Genomic DNA, 23,050 nt, shown 5'->3' with positions numbered 1-23,050 from the left:
CTGGATGAAAGGGCTTATTGTTGTAACTTCTCCTTAGAATAATTGTTTTTATTCAACTACTCTGGAATCCTCTGGAAAAGGAAAAATACCCTATTTGTTTATTAAGGGAGTAAGGAGCAGGGGACAGACTCTCAGCCATAATTCTGAGTTTGCTGCTATTTCTTAGTTTGTACCATGGCTTGGGAAATACATAAAAGAGCAATGTGTTTAGTCATCATACACATTTAAACATGTTAAAGCAGCAAAGGGTATTTTAAATATTTGTACCATTTTACCCCTGTGCTGTATGAAATCTAAACTTAGCATTGGTTTGAGCCACTCTTTCTCCTGGCATCTCAAGCCAGTGAAGATGATATCCTTAATTAGGTGTAGAAATGGCAGCTGTAATGTCAACTCCCTCCATATGAAGGGATAGCTGTAATTATGGAAAAGATGGTCAATGTGTGTGTGTGTCTGGTAGGGGGGAGACCTGACATAAGGTAAAATCAAGTTCTTAATGAGAAAGTCATTACCTGTGTTCATTCCACACATCATTCTCGTCATTCTGGGTCATGTCTTCTTATTAGATTGTAAAATGACAAGGAGAAAATTCCTTCCAAATTAACGGTAAATTATATTATGTAATTAATTTTTTTTTTACTTTGGGAGTAGGAGGGACACACTACAAGCAGAATTTGGACATGTAGTGGGAATAACCAGGGTTCCTGGAATTCCTGAGCCACTTCAGTGATATTTCTTTGGTTATCTGTGGAAACACAAATCCACTTTTGAGGCAGAACAGAGCTCGGTCTGCTGACCTTGCTGTTTGCACTCCTCAGACTTGTTTTTTGGTTTTTTGCTGTTTTCCAGGAATCTTGTTTCTGACAAACAGGACTCTCTAGCACAATGTGCAGACTTCAGGACTAGTTTGCCATCTCAAGAAGCCATGCTGTGTTCTGGGCCCTTGGCTGTGATACAGGGACGCACATCCAAGTACGCACACGCCGCCTTCGTGTCAGCGTGGTTGGGTTTTGTCAGGGTCTTTACTCACCTGCCTGGGTCATTGGATTATTTCTGAAATGCCAGTGGCTCTGAAATGATCAGTCATTCACACAGTGATCCTTTGCATGTTTATAGTCTGTATCTTAATGTTATGAGATTGTTTGGGGGGCAGGAAAGCATGCTCTAAATATAATCATTTTAAGTTTCCTCTTTATTGGATGGGTAAGGTATTGGACAATTCTGTTGTACTTTTATTAGCTAAACTTCATTTTTTTCCATTTTCCATTTTAATTTTTAGTTTACCAGCTTTCTGGAGTAGGCCTACAATTTTTGAGTTAGTTCAGTTGGCCTCTTTCTGGAGTAGGCCTACAATTTTTGAGTTAGTTCAGTTGGCCTCAAAGAATCTATCTAATGAAGTCTTTGAGAAAGTTGAGATATTAGTCATCTAGTGAGTATTTTTAACATGTGAAAATTTCACCAAGGAATTGTGTGAGCCAGAGCAGATTCCTGTAGGTAGCTTTATAGCCCATCCTCCCTTGGATTTGAATTAGATATCCCAGGCAGATTTCTTTGCTATTTCTCCCTTCACATCTAAGTTTAATTTTTTCCAAAGAGAAACTGTGTAGTGTTGTATGATTTTATTGCTGTTTTCATGAGGGGAAGAGGAGTTCATTGTGAAAAGCGTTTGAAATATAAACAAACAACACTCTTTTTGAGAGAGAGAGAGAGACAATAACAGAATGAAAAATTCCCTTTTTGAAAAAAAATTCTAATAACTAGTTACTTTTCTCAAATTAGCCTTCTTATGATAATGTGTTTGTATGCAAGAAATACTTTAAATGCTTTATGTCTTGTGTACTTCTGAAAGATCAGTGCAATATACTTAGTGCTACAAAAAGATATAATCCTTAAACTTGTATCTGATTTTATGGCACATTAATCTTTTTGGTTTTGCAGTTCAGGAAGGCAAGCTGCAAGATTGTTCTCCATGCCTCATTTAGTGCAACAAGAAACAACACTTGCATACCTGGAGAACCAGATAGCAGCAGCACTTATTTTACAATCCAGTCACGAATATCACCACTGGCTCCTTATCTATGCACGGTACCTAGTTAATGAAGGTGAGACCTGCCAGGCTCTGGTGCTTCTCTGCAGCTCTAAGAAACACTCTGTTCATGTCATGGATGTGTGTGATTGCCCTTAACACCCTCCCTTTAGCACTTGGCTTCTGGACTGGGGTTTTCTTAAAACCAAAACAAATTGCATTTGCTGCTGCAGTGCTGAGTCTCTGGGGTCCTGTTTGGACACAGTGACTGGGGACAGACTGTCTGGGGAAGCAGAACCATCTGCAGACTGCAGGAATGGCAGTTGCATTGTGAAACAGCCCAGTCTGTCTGGGGCACATCCTAGGTATTGTCTGGCAGCAGCTACAGATGTTTCAGGGAAACCAGGAGCACCTTGTAAAATGCATAACCCTCCTCAGCCAGCTGACAATTGCTGCCTGATGTGAGGTGGAGGGGTTGCTCAGTCTCTGACACTTTGTACCCAAGCAAATAAAATTTCAGAGAATTTGCTTGTATTGTTTGCACTTTATTCTTTTTTTACATCCTAAAATTTCAACTTCCTCTACCGGTGAGTTCCACATGTTAAATTCTCTGAGAAAAGAAATACACAAGAAAGGTTCCTTGTGTCTATTTTATATTTGAATATACTTTATCTCTATGCTATTATGTTAAATAAGGTTAACTAACTGACTTTATACCTTTTGGATTCTAAAGATCTCTGTTGTATCTCTGCCTGTCTACATTCATAATTTAGTAGTTCCCCTTGTATTAATTCAGCCTTACTCCTCACCTTGCATAATCTTTCTGCTCAGAGGGAAATGAAATGGTTCATGTTACACCACCTAATAGGTGTTGGCAGAATTAAAATCAAACTCATTAATTCTTGCCTTTTGACCTTTACCTTATTTAACAAGAGAGCTTGTTGAACTGCATGGGGTTCTCTCTGTCCTTCCCCAGTTGAAATTAAAATATTCACCTTGGGTTGTACATTAAAGAGATGGTTCTACTTTTAAAAGCCTTCACTAACTGAGAACCTCTGCTGCATGCACTGGGTTCCTCTGGCACCTCCAAGTGTTGCTGCCATGGATGGATAGATGGATGTCACAAAAACTGTGCTTTGCCAGATGTGTATTGCTGCTTCACTAATTTTCTAGAGCTGCTGAACTTTGAAAATCGCACATCCTATTATTGCCCCTTTATTCTTATGATTATTTCAACATCTACCGAATTTCTAATCCATTAAAATACTTGATCTAGTATATGTTGATTGGCAAGTTACTCTTGAATAGACTTTGTTTCCTGCAAGGGAATTCCCCTCTCTGATTTTTGGGTAAATAAAGGAGGCTCAGAAACTGTGTGTGGTTTTATTAAAGGTGTTTTGGTTTTTAAAAAGCTGGTATGTTTGTGTGGGAGGGGAGAGTGAGGTTGAGATCAGGGCACCTCTTAAAACAAGCTGGAGTAATAACAGCTTCAGACTTCAGTTTTTCTCCCTGAGGTAGATTCATCTTTAGTAGTGGGTTTGGTTTTGAGAACCTTAAATAAGACCCTTCAGAGCTCTAAAAATTATCTTATATTTCCAAAGAATTGCTGTAAGAATAAGAATATAACTTTCCTGAAATCAATGTTTTGAGCTTTATTTTATTCCAGATACTTGTAATTCTTTCCTGAATGTTGTCTGCTACGTTGTGGAGTGGTTATATGTAGTGAAATACTGTCAAATGTGATTTTATTTCTGACTGTCTCCAGGGTTTGAATATCGTTTGCGAGAATTATGCAAGGATTTACTGGGTCCAGTCCATTACTCAGCTGGAAGTCAGTGGGAATCAACAGTTATGGTAAGTCCTGATAATAGTTTAAGGAAGAACAAGGAAGAGTTTCCCATAAAAATTACAGGATATTATCCTTTCCATACTCTGCTCTGATCACATAAGCAGGCTTTCTCCCATGGCACTGGGATTTATTCCATGTGAAACCACAGGCAAATGCTTGTTGCCCCAGTGCCAGCTCTGGTGCTGTCTTGAGTATCACACAGATGGAGAGTTGCATGTTCAGCTCTCCACATTGTTGAGACAGCAGCTTTGAAACAGACACATGCCAAAGACATCTTCCCTCTCAGAACAGAGCCTGGAGTCTGGAGCTGCACAGGCTGCTCCAGCTTCTTGAGTGTGTAAATGTAAAGAGAGTTTTTATTCTGGGAGTCATGGAAGCTGAGTGAGAACATAAAATGCACAGCTCTCTTAAGGCAGGAAAAAGGGCATGAATCTTAGAGAGCTCCATGGAACATGTTAATCATAACAAATAATAGGTTCTGAGGATGCTTTTGTGTTTTCTGTGCAGGGTTTACGAAAGAGAGAACTATTGAAAGAGCTTCTTCCTGTTATTGGACAGAACCTCCGCTTCCAGAGGCTTTTCACAGAGTATCAAGAGCAGCTGGACATCTTGAGAGACAAGTAGCATGTCCCCAGATTTTCCCTGTGGGGCCTGGTCCCAGTGAAACTGCTGAACAGCGTTACCAGCGACAAGAGAGGAGCGAGAGCCCGGCCAGCGGGGACACTCCTGAAGAAGGGCTGTGCCACAGAGGTCCCTGGATTCCTGGAAATGATGAGTGCAGGAGCTCGACAGTTTCCCCAGTGAAACTTGACCATTGAAGCTGTGACCTCTGTTTCTATGGAAAGTCATGGATATGTACTTCAGGGGGATCCTTTTGGATCTGGATCTCATTTAATATTAAAACTAGCTGAGAACTGTTTGTGCGGTTTCTTGGATGTCCTGTGAAAAGCACAGTACTTCAGAGTACACTGAACAGCATATTTAACCCTGTTTGGGGTTTTTTGCCTGAGGATTTATTGAGGCTCAACACTATATTAAATTAGATGAATGAGCCACGTAAAAAGAAATTTCATAAATATTAAGGTATTATGCAGCCAATAGACTCTTTCCTGTGAATATAATAATAATAAGAGGCTGTTCTAACACATGGACTATTTTTGTACTAGAATTTGCTAACTTGTAATATGGAATTTTATTTGGCCAATAATCAGGCTATCACTACAAAGTCATCTTGTAGGAGTTTAATTACAAAGGCTATGTTTCAAAGTAATTCTACCAAATTAACATGTCATCATCAGGTTTTTAATTTTTCAATGTTTGTAAAAGGCATTTGGGGGGAGGGGGAGGGATACAATGGGGTGGCTCTTTTTGTAAGTACAAAATAAAAGAACGTTGCATTGGTTTAAAAAAAAAACAAAAAGCAAAAACATGGTCTTGAATTATTGCAAAGAGCACAGGCATTTCCAGAAATGTCAACACAGGCTGAATCACAGTAACGTGTCTGGAAATAAATAATTTTGTCTGGATGATCTTTCCTCAGAAAGCACAATCAGACAAGTGCTGGTGATGTCTCTGGACAGTTCCAGTGTTTGCCCCTGGAGCCCATCTCAGCCGAAGGAGCAGGAGCAGTGGGAGTGCTCATCCTCTCAGGGAATGCTCATCCTGTCAGGCACAGCCAGCAGGCTCCCTCACACTGAGCAGAGTGCCTGCACTGCAGCAAGGAGGGAGCTTTCTGCAGTTATGGCCATGTTCCTTGTGGAGTGCTTTTGGAATTCCACTAAAAACAAATCAAGTTGTTTTCTTTTCCCAGAGTGTACTTGGTGCTGGGACAGGAGCAAGTGAAGGTGTTGGTTCTTTGCAGGCCCTGCTGTTTGGATGTGCCTCAATGCCTTGCTTTGAAATGTTTTGAGTAAGAGAATCAAAATTATTAAGTGTATTTAAACCCTTGTAAAAAGGCAGTTTCTCCCCTAAATATCTAACAAACAATATCCTTCCCCTCAGCCAGGACAAGGAGTAGCTGTGCTGCTGTGGCCAAAGAGTCTGATAGTGGGAACCAGTTGTAATGTTGTAAATCATTCATATGCTGTTGCCAGTTAAATTACGCTGGTGGGAACAAGTATTCTGTTCCTCAGAGGAGAACCACAACAACATGGAATCATAGACTCTCAGAAATCATTTAGTATAACCCCCTGCAAACAGAGCAGGATCTGCTCACCTTGTGCTCATGGATGCAGCCAAGGACCAACTGATGGGATTGAAACAGGAGCTGAACACCATTTCTGGGAGCCTGGTGCAGTCAGCGGAGTCTTGCTGTCCACTTCCATGGATGTCACTCCAGTGGCTCTGTGTGGGCAGTGCCAGGGTGATGGTTTAACAAGGAAAGAAAAAAGGAGCATGAATGGATTTGGAGGTGTTTGATACGTGAAAGCTCCATGAATCTGGCTGTTTCATCCTGCTAAAGGCAAGGGATCCAGGTTGTGCTCATCCTCTGTTCAGCCTTGCTCATGCCAGTCCTAAGGGACAGTAAATTCTTCGTCAATATGTCTTTGAAGAGACATTGAAATACTTTTTTGTGAAGAGCTGTATCCATATAAAGACACCAAGTAGGTTTTTCTACCCATTTTTTCTTGGGAGGTACTATCACTGCCCAACAGACCAGGAAAATGAAGATTTTAACTTCCAGGCCAGAAAACGTGTTTTGGTGAAGCGGCAGGCCTGGAAAGCTGCTCTGAGGTTCCCGGCCTGTTCCCGGGGCCCGGAACGCGCCTGCCGCCGCCGGTGTTTCCGCGCCGCGGCCGTTCCCCGGCGCACCCGGCGGAAGGCGCGGCCGAGCCTGAGGCGCAGCGCGGGCCGGGCAGGCCGAGCCGCCGCCATGGGCAAGCGGCAGCACCAGAAGGACAAAATGTGAGCGGGGGGCGCGGGGGAGAGCGCGGGGGCCGGGCTGTGCTGTGCTGTGTCTGTGCTGTGCTCAGTGACCCCCCTGTCTCGCAGGTACATCACGTGCGCCGAGTACACGCAGTTCTACGGCGGCAAGAAAGCAGGTAAGGGGGACGGGCCGCTCCCTCAGAGCCCCGGGCCGAGCCCTGAGCCCGCGGTGCTGCTCGGAACGGCCGCGTTTGTGCCCGATGAGCGTCCCCGCCTCCGCCGGGAGTGTGCCCGCTGCTGGGCAGAGCCTGAGCGTTAATGATCACATTTAAACTCAGCGCTGTCCGACTGTCACAGCTCCGTTTTGATCTTTTACCGGCAGTGTAATTTCAGTTCGGAAATGTTAATTACAGTTTCGCAAGCTTTAGGGTATTTTTCCTTGTCATCAGTAACTTACCACCGGTTATGTAGCAATATGTAACTTTCAAATGTTTCTTGATTACCTAGAACACCATATATTTATTAAAATCTGTGTGGATTTTCTTTTCCCATAAACAGACCTTCCACGAACCAATTTTAGACGTTTATCATTTGATCACTGCAGGTAAGACAACAAATTTACATTATCATTATTTAATGACACACCTGTTTATCTGGCTGTTGACACTGAACTAAAGCCATGTTCTTCTGAGGCAATTACTTTCATTGACTTGTGCCTGCTGTGGCAGTAGTGTGGCAAGAAAAAGTTGAATAAGAACTGAAACAGAGTTTGCATGACCCGTGATCAGTGTCTGCAGAGGTTGGAGCTGATGGCTGAAAGGATACACAAGTGGTGAACTAATGCAGAACAATTACTGTGTATGTCCCAGTCTTTCAAATCTATGTCCTCAGGGCTCAAATCTGCTTGTCCCTGCTCAGAATGTGCTTGGTCAGTCACTCATTTTGCTAAAATAGAGATTAAGGTAGACTGAAGAATATTTCTGCTATTTTTTTCTGTAGAGTTTACTGCTTGAAGTGCAGGAGTGAAGGAAGAGAGTTGGTAGAAATGGTTTAGAAATCCTTGTAAATTGGGTAGTTCAGGACGTTTCCTTCCACACCTATGAGCTAAGAGCTGCCAGGATTATGGGAGCATCCCTAACAGGAGATGCTGAGCGTGGTTGCCCGTCATATTGTGATTCCCACCTGGTTTTGCTAACAAGGTTCTGTTCTCTTTTTTCTAGTTTGTCTCTGCAGCCATTTGAATACCCAGTTTGCACACCAGATGGGACAGTCTTTGACATCCTGTAAGTTCTTGTCTATACTTAGCTTTGTTTTTGTGTTACAGCTGTGTAATCATCATTTAGCCTTAACAAGTTGGCAAAAGCAGTCATTGCCATCAGTAGAGGTTTCTGGAGGTGCCTGTCATGAATTACTTTATCCCTTCTCTTTTCAGGAGCATTGTACCTTGGATAAAGAAATATGGAACCAATCCAATCACGGGAGAAGTAAGTAATGATGGGTGGATTCACATCATGCCTTTGCTTTCTTTATGCTCAGTTTTTTATTTAATGTGTTAAAGAAACAAAAATGCCTCAGTGAAAGCAAAGGAAGTTGAATGGGAGTGCAGTTTTGAAGATGTGTGGAAGAAAGGAGAGCATTACCTCTATTTATTTTTTGTAATCTGATTGTAAATGGGGCAGAGGTGAGTGGTTCATTTGTGTGAACTCTCAGGGTATCTTGCCTAATGAATGAACATAATGAACATCTGTACAGAGGGAAATACAAACTGTTGTTAATGCTGGTTCTGCCCAGAAAGCCTGACTGGTCATTGATGGAAAAGACTCTCCTGCTGCCTCATATAAGCACAGTCCTGGTTCCTGCAGGGCAAGGGGCTCACACCTCTCCATCTGGGGTTAAATTTACAGCAATGTTTCCTAACCCAAAGGATATTTGGCATTATGCAGTTTAAGGAGATTAATAGATGATATTATGAATAGTAAGCCTACACTACAAAATCTTCTGAGTTATCCTGACAGTGTATTTCAGAAAGCATCTGTCATGGTGGTTCACTGTGAGAGAAACCTTTGTGGGTTCCTCCCCCTTTTTTTTGCATAAATGATAATTATGACGGGATTAATGTCTGTAGCAGCATGAAATGGTAAAACACTGAATAAACATGAAGTACAGGAAATATTTCCCTGTTGGAATTGTCTTTCTTCTGATATGTCAAGTGCATTGTTCATGAGGGCATCGAGGGAAATTTTAAGCAGGAACTGTTGCTTGAGCAACTGAAATTTCTTTTTCTTCAGTGTGTGCAGTTACTTTTGTAGGCACTGGGTGGCAGCCCTTGCCCAGGGTTGGGGAGGTTTGCAGCTGCCTCTGGGCTGAGATTCCTTCTGAAAGATCTTGTGTTCGATTAAAGATTTTCCTGTCACACAGATACGAGGAAAAGCTAAATACAGATGTAACATTTCAAACTCTAAACATCAACAGCCTGTCTGAGACTGAATATCTTCCTGCAGATGTGTTTGTGCAATGGTGGGGTGATTGAAGGTCTTTATTCACACATGAAGAGGCCAGTGTGTTGTTGAGAAGGAATGAAATTACAGATATTTCATTTGGTTTTGCCAGCCTCTCACCACTTTGATGCTCTCTGCATTGGTTGGGAGTTTTGGGGTGTTACCAGATCAATTTTTTCACTCAGAGCAGCTCATTGCAGACTGTGAACTATGATGTGGTTTAAAATTGCTTCAAGTAAATGCTAAGCAAGTGTAATGTCCCTGACTGTGTTGTGTAATGGAGAGAGAGGGAGACTGTGCACAATATACTTGGTGAACCATAAATACTTAAATGAAGTTCAGGCCTTGAGACCTGTTAATTCACCAGACTTGTGCTTCTGTAGTTGTCTGCAGTGCTGTTCCAGCTCTCCTCAGTATGTGTTCCTCCTTTTGCTCTGTATCACTGTCTGGGGAGCCCTTTCTTCCCCCCTCTTGTTTTGTGGTGGGTTGGTGCTGTACAGCTCTCTCCTCCACAGGACCAAGGTGTTCCAGATGAGCTGGAAGAAAAAGGAGACACTTGTTCTCCAGAATAGTACTCAGCCCCGCTGAATTCAGCTCTCTGGAGCTCTAAGCTGAAGAGTGGGGTTGAAAGAAGGATTGTGATTTAGACTTTGTTTCCCAGAGGGGTAGCTCAGCTTTTTGGAAGAGTAGGGTGGCATTGGGCAGAAATGGGATAGGAGTGCTGGGTAGGTGGCAGAGGAAGTCAGTGAATTGAGATTGTGCATCTCTGGACTTTTCTGTCCTTTGTTGAATCTGTCACTGTGTGTGCACCCTCTGTTCCCTGTACAGCTTGTTCATGGAAACCAGAAAGTAGCTTTTGTAATTAATTGGTGACTTGGAGCAACCCAGGACTCTGGGTTTATTTAGAAAGGAATTGAGCCAGATGAGCTGCTATGCCATGTTTTGTACACTAACTTATGGAGTTACTTTGCACAGGTTGGTGATGGGGCTCTGGAGAATTTTTGCATTTATTTGTCTTGAAGTAAAAAATAGTCATGAAACCTTTTGTGGCTTGTTCTTCTCTAATTGTGGTTTGCTGCAGGACAGATGCTTTAGAGAAGTCAATAGATACTTGGAAATGGGGGGTTAATGGTGCACTCTTGGCACTCACTAGTTCTGTCTAGCTGCCTTATTTCTGAAGTGCAGCCCTCAGTGGAGAACTGGAGAGCCCTGCAGTCATTAAGATATTTATCTCTGCTGTGCTCCAGGGGGTAGGACTGTGCTAGTCTTTTATTAATTGGATGTCTGTGAGCTGATCTACAAGGGACTTCTCTGATTCTTCTGAATCCTAAATTATCGGACCAGCCTTTGTTTTTCAAGAAATGCTGCAATGCAAATCACTGTTGAACTTTGTCTAGAATTTACCATGAGCTATTCTAGAAAGTAACTTCAGATTTATTCCTCCCCCCCCACACACACCTTTTAACAATGCATTGTGGTAAAAAATGCTTGGTTTACTGCTACCCCAACAATTTTGGAAGAAGCAGTGCATTTCTCACAGCTGAACTAGAGTCTGTCAGTTGGCATTGTCTCACTTACTTCTTCTGTCAGCTTTGTCAGGACACTGCCCTGACTTATCCTTACACTAAAATTGCATGAAATAAAGTGGAAAGTGATAGTTAGCTCAATCCTTTTTACTGACAGCAGCACTTTGGCTTCTTGGGCTTGCAGAGAGTTGCAGCCTTGCCAGGAGGTTTCATGTAGTGACGTTCTGACAGCCTGACCAGCAGGCCCACACGGGCAGCCAGCAGGGCTCAGGATACCTGTTTCAAGGAGGGAGATTGGCCAGAACATGGCTGCTTGCTTGGAATCTCAAATATGAACAGATGATAGATCAGCATGCCTTTTGACAGGAATTTCAAGGAAAATTGGTTTTCTTTGTTGCATGGATATGTTCTATGTGGGCTGAGCTATTTTTCCTCCTGTTCATTGTAATGTGTCTGATGTCAATACCTATTTTTTCCACTCTGGTTCAGTGACATTCTGACTGTGTGTGGGCAGGCCAGATTGTTGTGGCTGTACTTTCAGCCCCTGTAACCTTGGGCAAATATCTCTGTTCCCTTGGCTTAGAAGTAGCTACTGTCTTTGTCCCTGGTTCCTTCTTTTCTGTGGGAATTTAACTCTTTGGACACTGGAAAGCCAGGTAATTTGATTCAGTCCAGTTAATTTAGCCTGGCTATGAGTCAGGTTGGGAGACCTGAAGATGCTGTGTGGTGGATTTATGAGACTGAGAGTCCCATTTGTGGTCTGAATGAGGCAGAGCAGAATTTGTGTTGTGCCCTGTCTTGTGCAAGGTTGGGATCCAGACTTGCAGGACACAGAGGGCATTTTCTTAAGCGTCACTATGTTAGGAAGGAAATTTTTTATTAGTGTTTTCTACATGTTAGAAAAGCCTTTTGCTTGGTCTGGCTCTGAAGATAATTATAAAGAGGAGTCTGCTGCATATGATGAACTAATACAAGGCAGAGCCACTGACATGGAAAATGACAACCAGCTTTGGAGTCAGAAGGCTAAAAATCCCTGACTTTTCCCAGTGAGACATCTGCCTTTTAAAAAGAGAGAGCTGGACACGGAGCTTTGCTCTGTGTACAATATAAATATTTGCTATTTTTCTCCCACACTCTTTAATCCTGTATTTACCAAATAAAGCTGACTTGAGGTGAAATTATGACTAACATGATCAAATAGTGGCAGTACAGGTGCCTGGCTCCTGCTGTAAGCCTGTCTGATCCAGGCTTTGGAAGCACCAGAGAGCTTGTACCTGCAATGCCCTGCAGCAATGACAGCCTGCAGTGGACACCTCCTCCCTCCAGCACTGCTCACTAGGAATGTAAACAGTGCCCTTTTTTTCAATCATTTGTTTGAAGTAAGGTCGGTAAGATGATGCTTGCCATAATAATTACAGGCACTTTCAAAACCTATAACTTCTTAGCCACAAAAGAAAAAAATTGCAACTACATCTGTTATTTCAAAACTTGGGAAAGCATTCTCAAATACATTCCTTAAAAATATTTATCTTCTAAATGCTGATGGCTATTTTTACCTCATTTTGTTGTTGAAATCATGATTTCTTTTCAATTTGGTCAAGTAGATTTCTGTGAGTTTCATAGATCCCATAGAAATCAGTTACTGGTTTTGCAGTGAAGCTTGCTGACCTGGTTTAATGAAGAGGATATGAAGAAGATTACTTCTTTTACTGTTGATTTGTTGATCCCACTTAAAAAATGAACAAACAACCTTACAATGGTTTTTTTTTTAATGCCTTAAAAAAGTCTTTGGCTATCCAAGTAAGGGAAATCCTGTCTGAAAAGGATGCAGAAATTGGAGCAAAGGTAAAACTCCTTAATCATAGAAGCGTTTTTACCATGTTTGTATTTTGAAAGCATAGAGATAGAAATAGAAAACATTGATAATTGTTTTTTCACCTGGGGAGAGAACATAATGAGAAACAGGGCTTAGGTATTTTTTCTACTTTTGCAATATTCTGAATAAAGAAACTGTAGTGTGTGAGCAATGTGGGAAATACCAAGTAGGAACAGGTATTAAACTACAGGTTAAGTTCTAGCCAGGACTTTGTTTCACTACAAATTGCTTTCCAGCTCTGTCACATAATCAGTGCAGGGTCCCTGTGTTTCAGGAATGGATTCCTGAAAGTGGGTTGGATGAGCTTCACACATGACTGAGTCAGAGGTGTTGAGATCACAGTCACAGACAAAACTCATCCAACCCTGAGTCAAGTGGAACCAATCTCAGGCCTCAACTGGGAGGAGGAGAAGTTCCAATTTCATGTGACCCTTATGGCTAAATCAACAGTGACAATGGCTTTTAACTCAGTTCATATGGTCTGTGAGGTAATTTACTGCAGATTGCTGCTTTAATTGTGTTGTTCCAGGTGTGTTTCTAGATAATGAGCAGCAAATAATGGATGTCATTAGCCAAAACCCTGTGGTTTGAAGGTGCCCTCTTTCAGGGCAGTGTAGCAGTGAACACTGTCAGGAGAATGCAATGGCCATAGATAATGTGCAGTGGGATGCATTTTCAGAGTGTTTGTTGAGACCTTTCTGTAACCTGCTGGTAATGTTACCCCACAATTCTGATGATCACCTAAAAATGTCATGTTGAAGCAGGAGTCAGATTTTCCTTGTGCTTTCTCATCTTTTTGTCTTGAGAAGTTTTCTTCACTTACTGTTTCCAAAGAGATTGTGCTTACTTTGAGCATTTTCTTCTTTTGTCTGGATCCAAAATACCAGCAGGAAAATGCTGTGGAGACTTCCACAGGCAGGCTATGTCCACATCAATTTTCCATATCTAGAGTCTGGGACTGTCTAATTAAGGACTAAATAGTTTGACCAGTTGAGATAATTTTCATTATGTAGAACTCAGGAATGAGTCATATCCCTCTCACATTGTTTTTTCCTCAGCATCAGAGCACAGCACCTGAAATCCAAGTAGTCTGCTGTATTTTCTCCTTGGGGCTTTGGAAATGAGTGATCATTTAGGTGGATTGGTAACTTCAGGTCTCATTTGGGTGTAATGTGAGTGATGTATAAATGAGAATTTTAATTTTTCTCTAGAGAACTCCTTTTACGTACATGTCAGAAGAAGTCGGCACATCTTCAGCTTTGAAATTCAAAGTATATTTCTTAATTTGTCTGATGCAACTCAGGTCTTCAGATATTGCAGAAGTTTAAATTGCCCCCTTTTTCCCCCTTTTGTTTAACTTAGCATATTTTTCCTATATATTTGAAATGAGGTTTTTTTCCTTGTTTATTTGTAAGAAAAGTTTCAGTGTGGGGTGGGAATACAGTTTTGTTCTGGGTGAGTAATAGCTTATTACAGAACAGAGAACAAAGCTTACAGAAATAAAGCCAAAGGAAGCTTTGTTGTTGAAAAATGATTCAGACAAACCCATCTTGGTTTTCATGTGCTGCAGAAAGAGGAGTGAAATGATCAGGAACAGAAAACTGGGAGACTGTCTGAGGTCTTCGGCTCTCTCAGTCTGCTTTGCAAACTGCGTGCTCTGTCTTGAACCAGTGTTTGCTTTTTGCCTACTATGGCTACTGATAGTTTTTGCTGATGGTTTTTCATCTGATACATATCTTCTGTAAATTTTGGGTTTGACCAGCTTAGTCTCGTTTGTATTGGTGCCAGAATTGTGCTTCTCTCTGTTAGTGTTTACAGCTGTGTGTTTTGCACCGAAGAATTTAATGCTTTCTTGACATTCTGTTGTTGAGGCTTGTATTTTTCTCTCAGATGTTCTTCATGCCTTTAAGTTCTCCATACCCTACATGGTCATGGTTCTCCTCCACATCTGTTAAATTTTAATATATCTTCTTTGAACAGAGTTAATCTTAATCATACACAGTAAATGCTGTGTGAATGCCTGGTACAGTGGTGGGAATATTTTCTAATCTCTTCCTGAAGTACTTTGATAATATCTGAAATATTACACATGATAGTGTAAAACCAAAAACCATTTCAGTGTATGTGTTGAGACAGGAAGGGTGCTTTGAGAAAATGAGAATTTGTTGCATTTTCTTGTGGTAGTCTGGGTCATTTCAGAAGCAGGTACAAGTTAGAGTTAGCCAGGATGAGCAGTAGTTCTTCCTTTTCTCTTTGTTTTGTTGTTTCCACTTAAACGTTGCTGCCTGTATTTCTGTGGGCAGTAGCAGACTCCTTTCAGACATGGGTGGTTGCAGCTGTTGTCATTAAGCATCTCTCTCCAGGTGCATTTTTGTCTGGGGCAGCAGACACAGGCTGCTGCTCAAATGCCCAGAATCCACTTTGAACGAGATGAACTCTTCAATATGCAGCAACTGAGCCGTGTCGTCTTACCTCATTGGCCTCAGAAATTATTAGCTTTTAGTCAACAGTCTAAATGAGTTAATATTTGACTAGTGACATAAATTTTCAAGGCCCCTGGATAGAAACATATGAGGACATGGTTTCTGCCCTGAGGAGTGACCACAAAGTCACGTGGCATAACGAAATGGTCATAAAACACAGGGGTGATCAAGGGGATGAAAATCCCACTGAGCTGTATCTGACAGATAACTCCTTCTTTTGTTGGGTTTTCTGAAACTTTACCTCTCTCCTTTGTTGCTGACAAACATGGATAGCTGGTTCTTTCTTCCAGAGTTGTTTGTGTGTTTTACAGTAGTACACCCAGCACTACTAAGAGTTAGCCTTTATCTGTCCTAAAAAGGGGATTTATTTTTCAATTCCCTGTATCTTTGGGAAACAGTGAGGACAAAGAAGATGAGATTTGCTTCTACTTACTGTTCAAGTGCTTTATCAAAAAAAGACATTTAAAACCCTCCAGTGTCATGAGTCACTGGCCAAGCTGCTGTTCCTCCTTCACACCTTGCTGACTGTGGTGGTGATGGGCAGTGTTTGATCCAGTAACTCACCTCTGGGCACAGGCAGATAAACGTGTCTACCGTTATTTCTAATGCATTATGTCCCTTACAGCAAAAAAGTATTTACATCTAGGTTTTACAGACTGAACAGATGGTCTCTCCTTTTCCTTCTCTGTGTTTTGCTGTAAGTGTGCACATTGGATGGGATTTTGTGATTGTGACACTTGAAAAACTAGCAGCTGTGAAGCGCTCTAGCCTTAAATGAGATGCAGCATGAGGTTTCCCACAGATCTTTACTTGCCTGTTTTTCACTAAAATTGGAGACTAGATTTTTGGTGCTTCTGCAAAGCTTTATTTTCCTTGAACTGTGCTGTATTTGGCTGTGGATCTCTGGATTGGTAGACTTTTGACTGCATTAGGACTGCAGGTTTGAACTTGCGATGCAGCTACATGTCTTTTTCTCATGGTAATTTCTGTTAATGTGCTCTTTGATAGAGCAGTATTATTGCTGGTATCTGTGAACCATGTGTGTTATCAAGCATATCTTTATGGTTCTCTGGACAAGGCTTTGGTGACCATATGGTGTCAGTTTAATTAACTTTTAAATATGTAAATACAGTGGTCTAGAAGTGTGTAATGAAGGATCTTCTGTGTCCATTTCCAATCTAGCTCAGCAGTACATGAAGACTGCAGTTAAACAGCAACTTCATCCAAGAATGTGAATTGAGGGTATCTTTTTAGCATTAGGTAGGCAGCTGTGATAAATATTGAGCATTTTTGTTGTTGAATTAAACACAGAAATGATATCTGAAATTTATGTGAGACTGTTCTGTCCTCTTGACTGCTGACCCCAGATTTTCCATGGAGTGTTAAAATACATATAGATGGCTTCTTTTGTTAAAACAGTGCTGCTGTTTCCAGTTGCAAACCCTGATGTGTAGGCTTGAGGATTTCCAATGCCCTTTATCGTCATTAAATCCATTTACAAAATCTGAAATAAGTAACAATATACAGGGAGTTATTCCAGTACTATTCATTGAACTCATGACCCACTTTTTTGGGGAGATTTTATAGCAAGGAAAATTGTAAGAGGGCTTCTTAAAATGGGAAGCTGTATGTAAAGTTATATGTAACAGGTCTCATCTTTAAAGGAACCAAGGAATGTAATACAAAATTCATTTGCTGTTGCTAAGCTAAGTTTGGTACTTGGTAGGCAACACTGCATTTCAATATTAGTATTTGTTCTGGCTTTCTCTTCTGCTTGAGGTAACTCTGTGATTCTTGTTTTGGTGGGATGAAAAACCACCAAATGGCCATGCCACCTCTGAATGGTTTTTGACCTCATGTTATCAGCCAGTTCGGATGTGACACATTAATTTTTCCCCGTGTAGTGTGTTGGTCCTGGCTGGACCCCAGACACTACCAAAGCCTCTCTCTCACTGCCCTCCACAACTGGACAGGGGAGAGAAAATCTCACTGGGGGTCCATGGGTTGAGATAAGGGCCAGGAGAGATTTTCTTCCTATATATGTTATCCCAGCTGCCTTAGCACCATTTCTGATTGTCCCAACCTTGGCCAGCAGCATGTCCATCCTGGAGCTGGCTGGACACAGCAGAAGCTTCCAGCAGCTTCTCACAGAAGCCACCCCTGTAGCCCCCCCACTACCAAAACCTGGCCACACAACCCCAATACCAGTTTCCCTGGATTTTTGTGTGTTCCTGACAGAGGCTGTTCAGTGTGTCTGCTCGGGGGTCCAATCCCCAAGTGCTGAACATTTGAACACTTACTCAGTTGCTGTTGGTAGGATGGGAAAGTCTGTCTTTACTAAACACAGCCTGTGCTCATGTCACCAACTCTGCCCATGTGTGGGTAGGGAATCAGTGGAGCCCTTTTTGATTGCTTTTCAGGCTGGTGCATATCCAGCAGGGTCAGAGCCTTATTAACAAGAGGAACGTGCAGCCCCAGACCAAAGGGATTCAGCGAGTGTAACTAATTGATGCGTGGGGATTGTAGGTCATATCTGCATGAGACAGCCGGCCATGGCAGAGAATGATTTAATTGGGAACAATGGGCGTGTTCCATCCGGAGCTGCCACAGTGCCCCACTGACCCCCGTGGCTTATGCACCACCTCAGCCTGGCTGTCAATAGAGGCTGCTGCCCTTTGGGATCCCGCAGAGCCAGCGCTGTCAGCTGACACGGGAGAGTGCGCGGGGCGCTGGGGCCGCTCGCTGCCACAGGAAAGTAGGTCATGGCCAAAAGTAGCCTTGGCTGCCTCTGTGGAAGTGTGCCTGTGAGAGAGGAGTCAGCTGAGAAAAGAGCTCGCGCGGGTTTGCGTTTGTTTTTTTTTTAGCCCTTCCTTGCTGTGGAGCAGCTGGCACTACGTGCCATGAAATGCGTCTGCTTTCCAGTATTTCTGCATAAAATATTTTTAGAAGGGAATATGCTGCGGCTCTTATTTCTGCTTAAGGGAAGTGGCAGATGCTTGTGGCCTTTTCATTGTCATTAGGAATTTAGAATTTAATTAGATCAAGTGTTTTTAATAAACACTTTTTTTCCTCTTGCTTTCTTAACTGGAGCGTGGCTGAAACTGGATGGTGGGTGTGTGTCAGGGAAACTGAGGTTGAAAATAGTTTTGAACTTGAGCTATGTATGCAATATTTGTTCTCTCTTAAGCATTATTAATAATAAAAAATACATGAAAACAAGTCCTTTAACTCATTTTAGGATTCATTCACTCCTGCTGTCTCTTCCTGTGAAGATCGGCGCCCATTTGTGGCATAACGGTCATTTCCATGGCAACAAACTGTGTGATGGTGCTTGGAAAGCTCTGACTTTTGATGGAGAATAAATAAAAGGAGATTCACCCACATGCAAGATAATCCTGTTTTCATGGGAAATGTAGAACTTGAGAGGAAAAAAATGATATTACACAGTTTGCTTATATGTCCTTTTACACTTTCCTGGGTAATGTGTAGGTGTTTCAAAACTGAACCTCCTGGAAGTCCCGGTTGTGAACTCCCTCCTCTGTGGCTATCTGTGTGCAGTTGCCAGATCCTGTAGCCTGGTCTTGGGCACTGAGCAGTCATTTGTAGTACATCATCATCTGGTTTTGTTGTTCTGAGGCTCCAAAGATTTTCTTTGACAAACACTAAATCCCCCTCTTACCTTGGAGCAGCTCCTTCATGCAAGCTGAAGGAGCTGCTCCAAAGGGCATGAGTTGACATACCAAGGTCACTTCTTCAAGAGGGGCCTGATAGAAGGCCAGCCTGTGGCAATAAAAGTTTGTAATATTCATCAGTACTTCACTACAGAGTTCTCACTCCAGGCAGTATTTCAACTCCTGTATGACAATCACTGGTTTTTTATTTACTGTTGACATGAGACTGTGTAAGTGCTGCTCTCTGTGGGGAGCAGGTCCAGCACGAGCAGCTGATGCACCATGAGTAACTGAGGCTGAAAAATAACCTTTTTCCATAATTTGGAAAGATTTGACCTGAAATACCGTACTATTTCCCTGGGCACAGAGTGAGAGTCCAAGGGCTTGACAGCACTTCTAACAATACATCATAGGGTGACAGATGAAAAGTGCACTGCAGCTTTTGCTACCTTTAAAGTCTGCACAGCAGTTAGTCTGTCTTTTCTGTGAAATTTCTGTCAAGCTATAAATCTGAATCTTCAATCATGCTAAACTGTTTCTTACAGAACTGTTTTCATTTTTCTTTAAAGATGTTTATGTGTTTTGGGCATAGCTCAGATCTGCCAGGAGGATAATTTAAGGACCTTGAAATTACCAATGTTTCCAGTGGTTGTATTTGTAAAGAAGCTTTTTCTGAAACATAATTTTTGGGCCATTGAACAACATGTGCACAGATGGATGCTGCTTTGTGTTAATAGTTGTTTAGGTTGAACAGATCTGTCCAGGATCAGATGTTCATTTTGGCAACGCTGCAGTTCCCCTACTACTTCTTTGATAAATTTGTTCTTGTAAGAAGATAAATAAATAAATAAAGCTCTGCATTCAATTAGGCATTTCAGACTGCCATTGCCTTTGCTGCCATTGCCTTTGTACCCCAGCAGTGTGCAGATAATTGGAGTGGGTGGGTTTTTTTTGAGAATCCACTTAAGGAAAAGCAGCAGTACTGGTCTTCTATCACATAACTAAATATAACCAAACCTGGCCTCTTTTTTCCCTTCCCATCTTATTCCTACTAGCTCTCATTGCTCTTCCTGCTAATAAATTAGAGAGCTGGTTACCTTTCTGGCAGCAAATGAGCCTGTCAATTGGTTGAGAGCAATTTGAGAAGCGCCTCCCTATAAACGAATGAGTCCAGCTGTCATAACATGTACTCTGTAAACCAAGAATATGAATTTTGATTAGGCAGAGAAAGCCCACTAACTTAGTTTCACACTTTTCTTTGTTGTTTTTTTGCCATAATGATTGGAGTAGCAGTGTTGGTACCAGGGCTGGCAGATCTCCACTTGTAGCTGTTTATAAAGAGCTGTCTGGGTTATAAAAATCTCCCTAATCCCTTCAGGTGCGTGTTTTGAGAAGAGAACCGATTGTTTCTTTTAAAAGGCCTGTGCTGTGTGTGCTTTTAAGGATCCATTTGGCTGTGAAACTGTCTCTGACAGCTGATACAATCAAAGGCTTTGTTTTTTAGAAGTCTCAGATCCTGACTCAGCCTTGCAGCTTGTTTCATCTCCAGGTGGGTGCCACAGTCAAGCACCACCTGACCATCCTGGTGAGGTCACCCAGGTTGTGATGTGTCCTGTCTTGCCAGTGATGTACCCAAATCACACACTGATGCCATGGAATGACTGGGGGCCTGGCTCGCTGTTATTTTGGGTGTGTGTGCAGCTTCCATGTCTTTGGGAAGGCTGCAGGACAGGAGCAGCCTGATTGTCCAGAAATGTTTGCCAGCCTCACAGCTCTGCTCTTCCCATGTCAGAAAACCCTTCCAGAGAGAGGGCAGCAGAGAAATGCCATAGATGCCTCTGATGAAGTGTGGAAGAGGAGTAGCTTAGTTTGGAGTGTCCTCTCTAGAGCTGGAGAACATTATCCCAGCCTTGGCTGTCACCTCAGTTCCCTGTTCAGTGGAATTGTTACCTGGGGGTTAAGTGACTGAAAATCCCTCCTGAGACTCCATTACCCAAGTGCCTCTCCAGAGAACTTGTGCCTCTGTTTCTCTTTATTATTGCTGACTGTCATGTGAGCTCTGCTGCACGTTTCCTGAGTAAAAGGGAAATTACAGTTATTTCAGAAAAGGCATTGAGCTTGATTGCCAGAATGGTTTGCTGGCTTTATGACTTTCATCAGAGGTCCCTGCTGAATTGTCCCTTCTGATCAGTGGCAATGATCTTTGCCTCTTAGCCTTTCATGCCAACTGCCCTTTCAGTCTATGCTAAGAGTTGTACAACTCCTTGAGCTGATTCCCCATGGTTAGCACTGTCCTGTGTCAAATAGAGCCCTGTAAACAAATGTATCCCAGTTCTCCGGCTCCCTGAGCCTTGCTTTTGTGGTCTGTGACTTGGATTCCCAGGGTTCTGATAATTCAGACAACTTGCAATAGTTTAGTAATAAATTATGTACTCTTGAAGTCATAACAGTGATGTTGCAGTTTCCTTTTATTTCCATGGTTACATTCTATTGTGATTAATCTTTTTAATGCTTTATTTTTCTTTAGAAACTAGATGCCAAATCACTTATAAAGTTGAATTTTGCTAAAAACAGTGAAGGTAAGTGCAGTCATTTTCTGTGGTCGTGTTTTGTTGGGTTTTTTTCCTTAATGAGTGCTTTAATAAATTCTGGTTTGTCTTACTCATGGTGAACTTAAGTAGTTTGTGTTCTCTATCATGTTTTTTTTTGAGTAGAATAATTGCTTCTTGTGAGTGATATGTTTACCTTCAAAGTTACATTTCTGTTTTTCTTTACACTGGGGAGCTGTAAATTATTCAGCAATTCCACTTTACTATAGATGCTACTGCACTAAGGTACTGTTTACTTTAAGGAAAGAATCAGAAAAAGTGAAATTTCTGTAATGTTATCTTATTTCCAACTTGCCGGTGGCAATATTTGCTGTTCACTTGGTTTTGAACAGCTTTTTGTTTATAAAAGGGATTAGACTTAAATAAACACGTGGGATTTTATGAATAGAAGCACACAAGACAGCTGCCTCGAGTTTTATTTTTGCAAGATATAAAATCAGCCTCCTAAGAGAGCATGGTAGGAACAAAAGAGAAGAGTGGAGATGAATTCATCTTCTACAAAGCAGATAATGATTTCTTTGAAATGAAAATGGCTAAGATTAGGTGGGAATAAAATTCTGGAGTGTCTGTCTCCTTATCTTACCAAAATCTATGGATTACAAGTTCTTTTCTGTAGCTGATGGATTTCTTCTGTGCCTTGTGGTCCATCTGTCTCAAGAGCAGGGTGTTAAAAATTGATCAATAGTGGCCAAGGCTTTTGAAAGATACCATGACATTGTGCTTTCCCTAAAGAAGTCCAGCTCACAATGCTGGGATGGAATGACAACAGCCACAGAGTCTTAGAAGCCTTTTCCTTAAAAAGGTTTATTCTGTATCATTAACCAATCAAGGGAAAATGCAACAAAAGACAAAAATTAAATGTTGCATTTCTGTCTGTCAGCAAACTTTTCTCTAAATCATAACGTGGAATGGTTGTAGGATCTTCTCTGTTCACACATAAATGTGATATAAAAGATCTGTGTGCCTTGCACTTTCTCCCATGTAGTGATCACTTATGAGTCGAGTACTTTGTGTCCAGATCAACATGTGTGTGCCCTCAGCAGTTTTGCTTTTCCTAGAACTGAGAATAGGGTGACTTGTTCTTCTGTACAAAGCTGGAATGAGGCCTCACATTTTACCAGTGTGTGTCTGTCTCCATCAGTTGGGCACTTGCAAAAATCCCTTTCTAAACTCCTTGAGTTTCAGTCCCTTGTGGCAGTGGCTTTCCTTCAGCCCTGGTGGCATTAACAGAAGTGTCCTCAGCTTTGCTTGTGCAGGGGGCAGAGCTGCCTCTGGTGGCACAGCGAGGGCTCAGTCTCTGCAGGTGTTTGCCTTCCCTGTCCCCTCAGGTGCTGAGAGCAGCCTGTTCTGGCCTCCTTGCTGGTTTTGATTTGCAAATGGTAATTAGGAAGAAAAGAACTAAATAGGCCCAACTTATTTCAAAAATCTCACCCAAACCCCCAGGTCTAGCAAACTGATCAAGTATTAATAATCTTCTTCTAACTGCTTTCTGCTGAGATTATCAAGACATTTTTCTTTTTCCTCCTACATTGCCTCCCATCAATTTGCTTGCTGTTGACTTGCTTAATATTTATGCTGACCCTCCTGGGAAAATTCACAGCTTGATTAGAGCAGAAGCTGGGTTCCTTACTGAGTAACGTGTTCAGA

At 41.9% G+C, this 23,050-nt stretch overlaps 2 protein-coding genes across 5 annotated transcripts in view; both read left to right on the top strand.

The window, feature by feature from the left end:
- The window catches only part of HIRA (histone cell cycle regulator), a 31,910-nt gene extending 27,116 nt beyond the window's left edge, over positions 1-4,794 (top strand). For all 4 annotated transcript variants that reach the window (XM_066562038.1, XM_066562037.1, XM_066562036.1 and 1 more), the window contains exons 22-25: positions 850-972; positions 1,939-2,102; positions 3,792-3,880; positions 4,383-4,794. In XM_066562038.1, coding sequence (XP_066418135.1) covers positions 850-972; positions 1,939-2,102; positions 3,792-3,880; positions 4,383-4,499 — 493 coding nt within the window. In that variant the 3' untranslated portion in view covers positions 4,500-4,794. The remainder of the gene's footprint in view (positions 1-849; positions 973-1,938; positions 2,103-3,791; positions 3,881-4,382) is intronic.
- Positions 4,795-6,684: 1,890 nt separating this feature from the next.
- PPIL2 (peptidylprolyl isomerase like 2) overlaps positions 6,685-23,050 on the top strand; it is a 68,198-nt gene continuing 51,832 nt past the window's right edge. The window contains exons 1-6 of the mRNA XM_066562364.1: positions 6,685-6,779; positions 6,867-6,916; positions 7,299-7,344; positions 7,961-8,023; positions 8,173-8,224; positions 21,322-21,373. Coding sequence (XP_066418461.1) covers positions 6,748-6,779; positions 6,867-6,916; positions 7,299-7,344; positions 7,961-8,023; positions 8,173-8,224; positions 21,322-21,373 — 295 coding nt within the window. The 5' untranslated portion in view covers positions 6,685-6,747. The remainder of the gene's footprint in view (positions 6,780-6,866; positions 6,917-7,298; positions 7,345-7,960; positions 8,024-8,172; positions 8,225-21,321; positions 21,374-23,050) is intronic.

This window comes from Molothrus aeneus, chromosome 18 (genome assembly GCF_037042795.1).
Source record: "Molothrus aeneus isolate 106 chromosome 18, BPBGC_Maene_1.0, whole genome shotgun sequence".
Classification (NCBI taxonomy): Eukaryota; Metazoa; Chordata; class Aves; order Passeriformes; family Icteridae; genus Molothrus; species Molothrus aeneus.
The sequence above is the reverse complement of the archived record's forward strand: the minus strand, read 5'-3'. Positions and strand labels throughout refer to the sequence as shown.